We start from the raw sequence: 13,237 nt of genomic DNA on the forward strand, positions 1-13,237 counted from the left end.
ATCCCTAGTGTCAAACACAGTGCCTCGAATATTGTGGGGACCCGAAATGAACAGGCTATGAAATAGAGTGGAAAAAACCCTGTCCTGGGGTACAAATCTGTTTTCTGTTACTTCCTACTTCTTTAACCTTGACTCAAGGAAACAGCAAGAAACATTTATTAAATTACATGCCAGGAATTATGCTAAACCAATATTATCAGGAACCCTGGGTGAGAGGTATTATTATTCCCATTTTATAGTTAAGGAAACTGAGGCAGAGATTAAATGCTTGTCCCAGGGTCACATAGTAAGTGAGGCCTGAGGCTGCATTTGAACTCAGGTCTTCCTGACTGGCACTCTGTGCCATTCTGCCTGCCTCTAGACCTCAGTTTTCCAATGTGGAAAATAAAGGGGTTGATCCAGATGATCCCTAAAGTCCCTCTTGGCTCCAAGTAACTTCTTTGATAATGAGTGAATAGAGATTTCCTAACTTCTCAATGAACTCTGGAGGGCAAGGCAGAGCAGGAACCTGATCTTTTGTTCCTTCCCCTTCTCAGTCCTGAGCTCAGCTTGTCTCTCTGGCCTTTGCATCAGCTGTCCCTGATGTCTGCAATACACTCTCTCTTTACCGCCCCCCCCCCAAATCCTTTAAAGCCCTGCTCAAAGTTCTTCTGCCTGAAGTCTTTCCCAATATTCCTCCCTCCTCACACCCACTCTACTACGAGTACCTTCCCCACCAAATTATCTTTAATTTATTCTGCATATATTTTGTATATGCTCATATATACTATCATATACTATCTCCTCACCACCAGAATACTTAAACTGCTAGAATACAGAAACTAGCTCACTTTTATTTTGTATACCCTTACTCCTAAATAAGTGTTTGGCAAACAGTAAGTGTTTAATAAGTGCTTCATTGATTGATTGAACATATCAAGGGAAATTTCCAAGGATTTGTTGTTTAGTTGAGGACTCTTTCAAGTTCTTCCCAGTTCTACTTACTCTTGGTAGCACAGTGGATAGCGCACTGGGTCTGGACTCTGGGACTCCTGAGTTCAAACCCATTCCCAGATGATTCCTCACTATGTGATCTTACTCAAGTCATCCTGCCTCAGTTTCTTCATCTATAAAATGGAGCTCATAATAGCTCTCTCAACCTGGGGTTTCTGTGAGGATCAAAATGAGATAATAATTGTAAAGGATTTTGCAGAACTATACATGCCATTCACACTTCATTATCTGAGAGGAAGGTGGTTGAAGGCCAACTGGGAATGGTCAGTACATCCAAGGAGAGCCAAGAGATAGATACCAAATACGGACTTTGGAGTTAGGGTAGCATTAGGGGGAGAGAATCCCTAGAACACTCAAGGCTATGAATGAGGCTCCTCCCTCCCTTTTCCTCCAGCCCAAGCAGGCACTGCCCAGGCTGCTGGAAATAATAAGGTGGCTGAGCAAGAGATGCTTCTGTCCACAGGCAAGGACTCGGGGGTCACTCAGGGACCCTGCCTCCCTTCTGTTGTCAGTAACACCATCATCCTCAAAGCCAGAAAACCATGGAGACTCAGAGCTGAGTACAAGAATCTTAGTGCTGGCAGGCTTGGTTTAGGGCAGATCCAGTACGAGTAATGAACCTCCTCAAACATTAAGCCCCTTCTTGTGTCCTTCTCTACACTGCACCTTGGGGAAGGAAGTGGCGATCCAGATCTGTGATTTTTTCAGAGTTCAGAACTCCACCAACACTGGTCTTCACCTGTTCTGCAGCCTAAAGTCTTAGCTTTCTGGGGGCCCTGAGATAGACTGTGATTTGCCCATGGCAAATACTCGCTGGAGCTTCAAGCTCTGTAACTACACCACACTGTGCCTCTGATTTACTGCATTTATTAGTGTACATTATATACATTAGTGTAATACATTAGTATACATCTTGGGACCCCTTCACTAGACTGTGAATTCTAGTCAATTCAGTTCAACAAATATTTATTAAACACTTCCTGTGTACAGAGCATCCTGCTGAGCACTGAGAAGATTACAAAATTTCAGTAAGCCAGGGTTCATGCCCTGCTAGAACTCAGTAGTATGAGACACAATACTGTCTGATAAAGGGCATTAGAAAGATACAAGCAAAGGACTATGGGAAGTTCATGGACAGAAGGTAATTACAAACTGGGAGGTTTAGGGAAGACTTCAAGGAGAAGGTGCATTTCAGTTGGCCTTTAAAGGCTAAGTTGGAATCCCCAGGCAAGGAGGAGGAGGGAGGACATTCCAGGCTCAAGGAATCGTACAAATAAAGGCAGAAGCAGCAAAGCTCTTGGGGGTGGGGGGAGGACCAGAGGAGGAGAACAAAGAGTTGTTAAGTTTAGCTAAATAATTAATAGTGAGCAGATTAGCTTGAGATAACCCTGGTCAAGGAAACTGGCACCAGGTCAGGTTGGATTTTGAATACCCGGCAGAAAAGCTTAAACATTAGGGAGTCACTGAAGAAGAGTTTGAAATCCAGTGACTGAATCAGATTTAGGTTGCAGAATGGTTTAGTGGAAATAGCATGGGATTTGAAGTCAAAAGCACAATCCTCAGCAAGACATTTAACATCCTTGGACATCTGTTTCCTCTTCTATGAAAACTAAATCTCCAAAATTTTTGCTAGTTCTAAGTCCCTTGATGCTAAGGTTAGGTAGTCTGGTGGCAATACGAAGGATAGATTTGACAATACAGAAAGTGCAGGCAAAAAAGTCCATTAGGAGCCTATAGGAATCATTCAAATAAGATGTCAAGTAAACTAGACTATAATCAGTGGTAATAAGAAGAGGATGAACTTGGGAGATACTACAAAGGTGGAATTGGCAAAATTTAGTCATTGATTTATAGGAGTAGTGAGGGAGAGGGAAAAAATTCTTAAATAGCTTCACAATTTGGAATAAGAAAGACTGGATGAATGGACAGTGCTACAGACAATGGCAGTAAAGTCAGAGGAGTAGATATAGGAGGAGAGTTATTGACTCAGTTTGGGACATGTTGAATTTGAGAAACCAATGGAAATGCTCAACTCAACAGGAAGTTGAAATTTTATTTCCAGAGCTCAGAAGAGCCATGGAGGCTGGAGAGGTGCATTTAGGGTCATCTGGAGAGGTGGTAGATAGTCAAAACTATGGAAAAGAATGAGATCTCCAAGGGAGTATTATAAAAGAGTTGAGGGCAAAGCACCAAATCTTGGGGGAATGCTTTCACTTGGGGGGAGCAGGAGAAAGAAGACAGAAAACATAAACCAAATCCAGAAGAGTGTGGTATTTCAAAAGGGAATGAGAACAAAGCTTAACTAGGGAGGGGGTGGTCAACATTGAAAGGTCAAGGAGGATGAAGAGTGAGATAAGGTCACTTCATTGGGCAATTAATAAAAGGTCACTTGTGACCTTTGAGACAGCACTTTCAGTAGAACACTGAGCAAGGAAGGAGATCTGGATTTTAAGTGCTGCCTTTTCCACTAGCTGTATGGGTCCCTAACCTTTCTGAATCTTGATTTCCTCAGTTGTAAAAATTGAGGAGTTTTAACTTAATCAACTGATTTCTGTCCTGTGGGCCTTTGTAATGGAGCAACTGAAGGGACATATCTCCTTAAGACATTAGGATGATAAACATATGTTTTATAGACTAAATATATAACATAATAGCTAGAATTGATATAGTATCAGACTAAGCAAGTTACATTTATTATTTCATTTCATTCTCACAACAACCCTGTGATGGAGGAGCTGTTATTGTCCCCATTTTACAGTTGAGGAAACTAAGGCAAACAATAATTAAAAGACTTACCCAGGGTCACACAACTAATCGATATCTGAAGCTGAATGAATTCAAGTCTTCCTGACTCCAGGCCTAGGACTCTCTCCACTGCACTACCTTGCAGCTTCTAATGTCCTGAATATGAGTTACTCCCTTTCTCATATATGTTATTGTGGCAATGAATAATATAAATTCATTTAATAACACTTAAATTCATAGTAGCTTTTCCTCATATATTGTTTTAGGCAACAAATGCTAATAATACTATGATCATATGAAGGTGGATCTGTGAAACTTTTACTTTAAAAGGGAGAATGAATACTTGAAGAGGTCTAGAACTATTCAGACCAGGTCATCTGTTTTGTTTAGTCCTGCCCACTCTTCAAGACCCTGTTTGGGGTTTTCTTGGCAAAAATATTGGAGTGGAAAAAAATAAATAAAAAAATAAAAAATATTGGAATGATTTGCCCTTTCCTTCCATACCTCATTTTATAGATGAAGAAAGTAGTTAAATGACTTACAGCCAGTAAATGTCTGATTTGGATCCATGACAATGACTCTTTCTGATTGCAAGCACAGTGCTCTATCTACTGTACTACATCTAGAGCTTTTCAAACTCTGAGATTTATGACTCTGTATTAATTTTAAACTTGAGATCTTATCATTTATGGTCTTAGAGAGTTTTCTGGGGCACTGAGAAATTAAGTGATTTGCCCTTCAGGTAGCTAAGTAAAGGTAAAATTCAAAGCAGGTTTTTCTGATTCTAAGGCCAGCCCCTGTACCCAGCTAAGTCTACTCATTCTAATGGAATGAAGGTTCTTTTCCTTTTTGTCATGGCATCCCCAGTATTGGACAAGGCATCTTGTACACAGTAAGAGTTTAGCAAATGTTTTTGGCCCTAAACGGAATTAAAACAAGGATCCTTGCCTCAGGGAAGGATAGCTGGGATAAAATATGAAGAGTTTGGAGAAGTGAAGAGGGGACAAATATCGAACGACCTCCAGCGGGTTAAGTTAGTGGGGGAGACCAGTTTTTTTGGAGATCGAGTGGCAACGTTTGAGAGAGTGTGAGAGAAAAGGAGAAGGGCCAATGAAATTCAATAAATGTGTATTAAGCCCCCAGAGAAGAAGGGAGAATAGCAAGAGGAAGCAGGTGCGGGGGAGGCCGGGGGTAGTCATCAGAAGTGGGGGAAGGGGGCCAGAGGTTCCGAGCAAGGCCAGGCCGGGGGCGGGAAGGACAGGAGCTAGTTTGGGAGGTGAGCAGAGACAGTAACTATGTGAGTTACGCGCACACACCCGGAGGGTGGGAAAGTTGGAGGGAGGGAAGGAAGGAGGAGAATGGACCGCCGCCAGGGTGCTGGCCCCAAGAAGACAGGCAACTGGACAGTCAAAGATCTCCACCCCCCTCCTCCCACCAATGTTCCCCTAGCCTCGAGCCTCAGAGGGACTAAGGGTCCCGGAACTCCCCCAGTTTCCAGCAAGAGGTGCCGCCCCCGCCATCCCCTCCCCCAGCTCCCGGCTTGGTCTGGCCGTAACCCCGCCCCCCAGCTTGTGTCCCACGTGTCAGTGACTGGAGAGGCAGGACAAGCACTGAACCCCGAGCCCGGGGTCCCTGGTTGGGCCCGCAGAAGATCCTGGCCGCCGAATCTGGACCCCGATTCATCCTCCCAGTCCCTTCACGTTCAGACTGCACCCCCTCCCCACCCCTCCTTCTGCGGCGCTCCCATGTCCTATTATGGGAATGACCTGCTGCGCGGAGCCAAGCCCTCTCTAGTCTCTGCTTTCCCTCCCCTTGCATGCAAGGCCGCCATGCCCCGAGCTCGGGGTTTCTTGGCTGGGGCTGGAGAACTTCTAGGGGCAAAGGAGGCTAAGCAGTGTCGCCAAGCAGTGAGCAAGTCTAGGACAGTCCCTGTGCCTGGGGAGAAGGCTAACCGTCTAGAGGGTCGGTCTATTCTGAGCGTCCTCACTGGTCACTGTCCAGTATTAGGATCAATGTGTCCGGGCTGGTCCTTATGTCCGTGAGGGTGACCCTTCCCGTATGGTCAGTATTCCCTGAGTGGCCTGCCTGATCAGTATGGCCCAAGGAGCCAAGCTGCCCGGAAGGTTAGTGCACTGAACTAATTCCTGCTTCTCAGTCCGCTCTGCGTGTGACCGAAGGTCTCTTGGTGTGCTCCACGAGAGTCAGTGTGCCAGGGTAGTCAGTCTGTTCAGAAGGGTCAGAGTAACAAGGAGTCCAGTTGATCAGCGGGATCAGTTTGTCCTAAAGGTTCGGCATGCCAGGGTGCTCATTCTGTCCAGAAAGGTCAGAGTGTCAGAGTGGTCAGTGTCGGGAAGGGTCAGGATGTCAGGTTGGTTCAGGAGGGTCAGTGTGTTAGGCTAGTGAGACTGTTTGGAGGGGCGTGTCCGGAAGGGTCCGAGTGTCCAGCCCTACCTTTGTACCTCTCCCGCACCTCTTCATAGGCCTGGATGAAATCCTGCTCCTCTGGCTGAGGGGGCAACCCGTAGTCCGCCATGGCGAGATGGGACTAAGTGAGGTAGAGGAGGAGGACGATCTTGTTGTCCTGCACAGCTCGGCCCCAACCCAGCCCGGCTCTATCCCTTAGTTCAGCCCGTTTGGTCTCTTAAAGGAGCCGCCGGAGGCAGCGAGGGAGGGGACTCAGTGTCACCCATGGGGGGGGGGGGGGATTCCGCCCCCGAGCTCCGCCCCCGGCACCCAGGATGCCCCACGAGTTAGGAGTGGGAGGAGAACCTGGGGGCGGAGCAGACATCGGACACCAGACTAGCTGACCCAGGCCCCCAACAGCGACCGAGCCCCTATACAGAGACTGCTGCCCACCCTGTTCCCAATTCCTTAATCCCATTGCCCAGGAATGACTGAGTTGGGTCAGGACTTCCGAGTTCCAGAAAGGAAAGGGTGAAGGACTGATTTCTTCTCTTCTCCCTGGAGGGGGGGGGGGGGAAGGCGGGGAGAGAAGTTTGGGGACTTCCAGACTTCCTGGCAGTCCTTCCCCTGCTGACTCCTCCCCCCTGACCTCCCCTCCTTTATCTTCACTAACCATGTGAAACCCCCCACCACTTATATAGCCAGGATCTGAGCCTCTGTATATATGTTCTGCAGTCTCTGGGGAAATAGGCCGGCCTGAGCCAAAATTAAGACTGTACCTTTGCCTCACCTCTTCTTAGGATCGAGCATTTCCCATTTCTCAGGGAAAGTTGATGCAATGGGTAGAGCACTGGACCAAGTCAAGAAAGACCTGAGTTCAAATCTAGCCTTAGACACTTAGTAACTTTGTGAACATAGGCAAATCACTGAACTTCTGTTTGACTCAATTTCTTCATTTGTAAAATGTATATATAATAGCAATCTATCTCCTAGGGTTATTGTGAGGATGAAATAAGATAATATGTGTAAAGTGCTTTGGAAAATTTAAAGTACTATGCTGCTATACAATCTGTCCCATTAGATGGTAAGGTCTTTGAGAATGGGTATTATCATCCTTTTGTCTTTCTATTTACCTCACAAAGCCTGTCATCAGTCATGTACCAATCCATACTTTTTTGATTGATTAATTGGGCTGGGAGACTGAGGTCAAAGGCAGAAAAAGCTCAGCCCTGAAGAAACTTATATTCTATCAAGGGGGATTCAACATGTATCTTATTTTTTGTGATTCCAATTTGGGGTTTTTTGACAAAGATACTAGAGTAGTTTGCTGTTTCCTTCTCCAGCTCATTTTACAGATGTGCAATTGAGGCAAACAGGGTCACACAATTAGTGAGTGCCTTGAAGTCATTCCATCACAGTTTTTAGTGTTTCTGGGGCTGTCCTATTATTAAAAACTGTGATGGAATGACTTCAAGGATCCCTAAATCTATGATAACATGACCTTCCAGATTGTGTGTGTGTGTGTGTGTGTGTGTGTGTGTGTGTGCTGAATACATATTCATGCACACATATAATGAATTTAAGATGGAGGGAATATACAGCTGGAGAGAACAGAAAAGATAGAAGGGGGTGTCTGAACTAAGTTGTTGGTTTTTTGTTTTTTTTTTTTGGTTTGTTTCTTTTTGTTTTGTTTTGTTTTTGCTGAGGTAATTGGGGTTAAGTGACTTACCCAGGGTCACACAGCTAGGAAGTGTTAAGTGTCTGAGGCCATATTTGAACTCAGGTCCTCCTGACTTTAGGGCTGGTGCTCTATCTACTGCACCATTTAGCTGCCCCCTGAGCTGAGTTTTAAAGGAAACCAGGAACATTTTACCCAAGAAGGACAGGCAGTGCAAAGACATGGAATGTAGTAGGCCAATATAACTGGATTTCAGAATATGAGGAGAATAATGTGTAAGAAAATTGGTTAGACAGGTAGTACAGGTGATGAAAAGATTTTAATGTCAAAAAGAGGATCTTATATTTGCTCCTAAGGTAATAAGGAACCACTCTAGTTTATAGAGCAGGGGAGTAACATAATCAAACCCTTGTTTTAGTAAAATCACTGGTGGCTCTGTGGAGAACAGATTAGAGTGGAGAGATGCTTGAGGCAGGAAGATCAAATAGGAAATTATTGAAATAGTCCAGAGAAGAAGTGAAGACTTGAAATGGGGTGGGAATACATGTGAAAGATGCTGTAAATGTAGAAATTACATTATTTGTCATCTGAATGGAAGTGAGTGAGAGTGAGAAACCAAGAATAAGATCTAAACATGGGTGACTTGAAGGATGGTGATAATATCACTTGCTAGTAACAGAGAAAATCAAAAAAAGGTGTAGGCTTAAGGATGAAGAGAATGAGTTCTATTTTGGACATGTTCAATTTGGGATGCCTAAGAGATGGGACCTTGTATACAATAGGCACTTAATAAATGCATGTTGCATTGAATGAATGCCGCAAATTAATACAAGTATTACCCTTATTTTACATTTAACAAAACATTCCCATTTTTCAGACAAGAAATGGAGGCTAAAAAATGAATCTATTTGCCAAAGCTTACATAGCTAATAAGTGTCAGAGCTAGAGTGCCCTGATTTAAAATCTAGGACTCTGTGCTACACAATGCCACTTTCCCTAATTTTATCTTCAGAGGAGATGAAGCTTCTCTACTTCTGTCCTCTGGACCCATCCATACCTTTAATAAAGAAGCTGATACCTGCCATCATCCATCTTAATTTTCCACATCACTACCTGTTATAAGCCAGCACCAGATATACTCAAAACTATGATGAGATGATCTCAAGGACCCCTAAACCTATGATGACATGATCTCCAGATTTCCCCATACACTGTGATGGCATCCCTATGCCTGTGACAAAATGATTCTCTTCTACTTCTGAAAGGATAACTCAACATCAAGTATTTTTTAAGAGATTACCCAAAAAACAACTCCCCTGAAATTCTCATATCTGTAATAAAATGAGCTTTAGACCAACACCAATGATGGGGTAACTGCACATACCCCTGTAGCAGAAATGCAATAATGTCCCCAGCATTCTATACCTGCAATTCTGATGACTGCCCTCTCAGCAGGGTCCAGGACACCACCGTTACCAGCAGAACCGCCTCCACTTCTTCGGCTTCTTTGAGTTTTCCCAAGGTTCCAAGGCAGAGTGTCTCCGGGGCTGGGGGAGCTGCTGCCCCCACTGGAGCTGTCATCCCCAGAACCCCGAGGTTCTGGGCCTTCCCCAGACATGGCCACCTGCAGAAAGGTGGAAAGGAAGGATTGCTGAAGGGGAATAACACTAAGTCGATCACCCAGAAACAGCCTTATTTCCAATCCTTTCCCAAACCCCATCTAGACTCTGATACTCAATCCCCAAAATAAATGGATGATTATCCTTATTCTCTCACCCAGAGACTACCACCTTACACCTAAACATTCAGACTTACCCTTTGGCTCTCATCAGATACTTGAGCCCTACTCTCCAACCTTGTTACCTAAACATCAACTCTCTCAGCTGTAAACTGACCTGTCTGCAAGATATTGACTAATTTACCCTGCCTCATCACCTGGCCGTGGAGAGATGTGGGGTAGAGAAGGAGGAAAGAGGGGCTTTGTAGTCAGCCTCTGACTGCAGTAAAGTCCTAAAAATAGTGTTCTGAGCAGGAGTGGGAGCCCCACAGCCTGCATTAGCATCACCACGTGAGGCCCTAGCCCCACCCCCATTAGCAAACCCTGTCCCCCAACACCCTCTGATGGAAGGTATCACCCCCTCATACCTGCAAACACATACAGGCTCATGACTACATGTTCACAGCATACACAAGTGCACAGACACCACCACAATGTCAACCTTATTATCTTCACAAACACATTCTCACACAATAGAATACATGCAGATATTAGACACAAGCATACCTATACATGTGCCCTCATGGACCCACTTGCTAAGCTATGCTGCCTGGGCTGTGGCCAAAGCCTATTTTGCTCCCCAAAGGAGGAGTAGTTGTCAGGAAGGGGGAGGGTTAGAAAGAAGGGGGTGAATGGAGCTCTGTCTGCGACCCCGGGCTCAAGCCCAGGGGCGGGGTCACCTCTGCAGGCACAATGAGTGTTATGTGACTGCCAGCCCCAGCACTAGTGGGGAGAAGGGGGACAAGAGGCAGAATCTGGGATTGTCCGATTGTCCCTCCCCCATGCTCCACCCCAAGCCCTGAGCAGGCCTGAAGGAACTCTGCCACTGTGTAGGGATCCCCTGGGCGATGCCCCTCGGTCCAGGTCGCTTGGAGGGTCCCTCCTCCCCGCCCCTGTCCCGCCCCCGGGCCCGCCCCCGGCCCCTGCAGTCTCCGCAGCATTGGGAGGAGCAGGAGCAGGAGCCAGGGAGGGAAGGAGAGAGGAAGGGAGGGAGAGGAGGGAGGGAAAGAGGGAGGAAAGGGGGCAGCAGTAGCAGAAGCCCGGCTGGCCAGAGATGGGAAAAGGAGGGGGGAGGACAATGAGGACCACGGGCTGGACAGGAAGGGAGAGATCGGAGATGGGGGCCTTAGGGAAGGGGGAGATAGAGAATGCACCCCAAAGGCCTGCGTGAAAAGGAGCAGGGTGGGGGTGGGGGCTTCCTTCCTGGCTCTGCAGAAGCAAGAGAGGGAAGATGCAAAGGAAGGGAAGGGTCTCCCCCGGTCTCGGATTCTTCATAGTCTGTCCCCCTCATAAAGATGCTTCTGTAACCCCCCACCCCCTTCCCTCCTCCCGCAGCTGGCCTCCTGCAGTAGACGCACTACGCACCTGGCTCGCCGCTACCTCTGCCGCCGCCGTGGCCGCTCCTGCCGCGCCCGCTGCGGGTGCTCCACTCGGCTGGCTTCGTTCGGTTCGGCTCAGCCCCTGGGCTAAGGCGGGTCTGTCCCGGCTCTGCTCGGAGCCGGCGCTGCAGCCCCAGTCTCGGGGCGGGCGAGCCCAGAGCAGGGAGCAAGGGCGGGGGGAGTGGGAAGCGCAGGGTGTGAGTGAGGCCGGAGCCCCGCCCCTGGGGGTGCGTGGGGCGGGTGTGTGTCTGTGACTGTGTGTGGGTTGGGGGTGGGGGGAATCATTGAGGGGAGTCAGTGTCTGGATGCTCCCGACTGTCCGTGTGTGCGCGCGCCAGGGCCTGTGTGTGCCAGGAAGTGAAAGTGTCACTGTGTGTGCGCCTGTCACTAGGTCCGGGTGTCACCGATTGTGTGTGAGACAGAGCTTCGTGGCAGTGGGTCTTTTGTCTCAGTCCCTCAGTGGAAGTCCGCATTTCTTGGTGGGACAGTAGCTCTGGGTCCTAGGGCTGTTTGTCCCCGTGCCCTCGGGTGGGACACGTCGCCAGGTGTGAGCCTAAGTCACGTGGCCTTTGTAGGTGATAGTGTATTCCTGGGTGTGTGTCTCCGAGTGACTTCACTGTAGACCCTTGAATATCGGTCCCTGTGTCTTTTCGGTGTGATAGTGTATCCCGGGTGTGTCTGTAACAATGTCTCCGTGTGAAACAGGGGCTCCTTGAGTACATGTTGCTGCTGTATCTCTTGGAAGCGAGACTCCGTCTGTGATGGTTCCATCTCTCTCCTCGGTCCGTTTTCTCCTTTTTCCCCCCCTTTCCTGGTCAATGATTAACTGGAATGGTACCTGGGAGAGGGCTAGAAGTGGTGAAGGGGAGGGGGCAGCCTCTGTGCCTTCTTTGGGAAGACTCTAAGCCTTTCTCTGAGCTCACACAATGCTTCTTCATCCCCTTCTCTACCCCCACAGTGACCAGCACAGCTTGACACAGTCATACACACACAGCCACAACTAGGATACACATGGGCTGACACAGGTGCTCAAAACCAGGAGAATCGCTCCTCAGCACTCAACCAGACCTTGGTGGGGGTTTCCTTGTCTTATCGCCCCCCAATACCTTGTCTCAGACATTCAGTGACAGTGCCCATTGTCATGGGGCCCTCATATACTCAGGGACACTTTACTCTCTATGATTATACTTAATATAGCACAATTTCCTCCCAGTCCCACCTCACTCCCACACCGGGAGTTGTGCTGCTCTTCATGTACTACAACTACCATACTGGATTTCCAGCTCCTACCCAGGAACTGGGGAGAAAGAGAGCAAAACTGGGAAAACTTCCCACAATATTTATGAAGCATCCTGTCAGTTTCAATTAAGAAAGTATCCCAGGAGAAATCTAAACAGAGCAGAAGGGTATTGTGGGAGCTAGGGCAGGGGAGGAGTTCAAGTGGAACCTCTTAGGGGACAGGTAAGAGATGGGCTGGTCTTGGAAAAGACTTTCAATATCCTTTCTCTGCTGAAGTGGACTACAGGCCTCTGGTCTCTGCTGCCGTCTTGTGGTTAAATCATGAATGTCAGCATAAGAGGAATTCTATGAAAGAATCAGAAAGCATCCATCTCTCAATGTCTAGTTCCCCAAATCCCCCATTCCAATTTTCTCATTTCATATACCAGCTACTTTAAATTGTGAACCCGCCCTCTCCAAATCCCCATGTTCACATTCCTAGTCCTGACTGCTTTCTCCAACTCCCTCAATCCCAACTTCCCTCCAACCCTCTTTCCCAATCTTCGGAAATCTTTTTCTCCTGCCTTCCCAAACTCCCCATCCTTGACTTCCCCAAACTCCTCATTCCAGCTTCTATTCCAGTCTCCCTAAAGTTCTATCAGCCTCCTTGTGGACTCCACCTTGGCCTCCCCCATATCCAGCTCACAGCATTCCAGATTCTGAGAAAAGGGAACTCCAAACCCATATAAACCAGGATATACTTGAACCAACCCCCTCCCTGTGAACTTCCAAGTGCTACTTCCTCTCCTAAGAGGAAGCAGCATCCCTTCTCAGTCACATCCAGCTCTGGGAAAAAAAAACCCATTCTGTTTCTAGATGGCCTTAATAATTAGGAAGATTTGCTTTACAGCAATTTTATCTTGGCAACTTCCAAAGTTAAATCTGCCAAGCCAAATCACTATAATCTCTTTTCCACATGAAACCCTTCCGATACCTGAAGACAGCTAAAATATTACCTCTAATCTAAACTTCTTCAGGTTAAAT

The 13,237-nt window shown here is 47.1% G+C and overlaps 1 protein-coding gene across 3 annotated transcripts in view; it reads right to left on the bottom strand.

Annotated features, from left to right (window-relative positions):
• PLEC (plectin) overlaps positions 1-11,109 on the bottom strand; it is a 108,598-nt gene extending 97,489 nt beyond the window's left edge. Inside the window, exons 1-2 of one of the 3 annotated variants that reach the window (XM_074262372.1) lie at positions 10,962-11,109; positions 9,245-9,443 (exon numbers count right to left, since the gene is read on the bottom strand). In XM_074262372.1, coding sequence (XP_074118473.1) covers positions 9,245-9,437 — 193 coding nt within the window. In that variant the 5' untranslated portion in view covers positions 9,438-9,443; positions 10,962-11,109. Of the gene's footprint in view, positions 1-6,189; positions 6,389-9,244; positions 9,444-10,961 lie in introns of those variants that run through there. The other 2 variants (XM_074262422.1, XM_074262405.1) reach the window with 2 other exon arrangements.
• Positions 11,110-13,237: the final 2,128 nt, after the last annotated feature.

Source organism: Sminthopsis crassicaudata, chromosome 1 (genome assembly GCF_048593235.1).
Source record: "Sminthopsis crassicaudata isolate SCR6 chromosome 1, ASM4859323v1, whole genome shotgun sequence".
Lineage (NCBI taxonomy): Eukaryota > Metazoa > Chordata > Mammalia > Dasyuromorphia > Dasyuridae > Sminthopsis > Sminthopsis crassicaudata.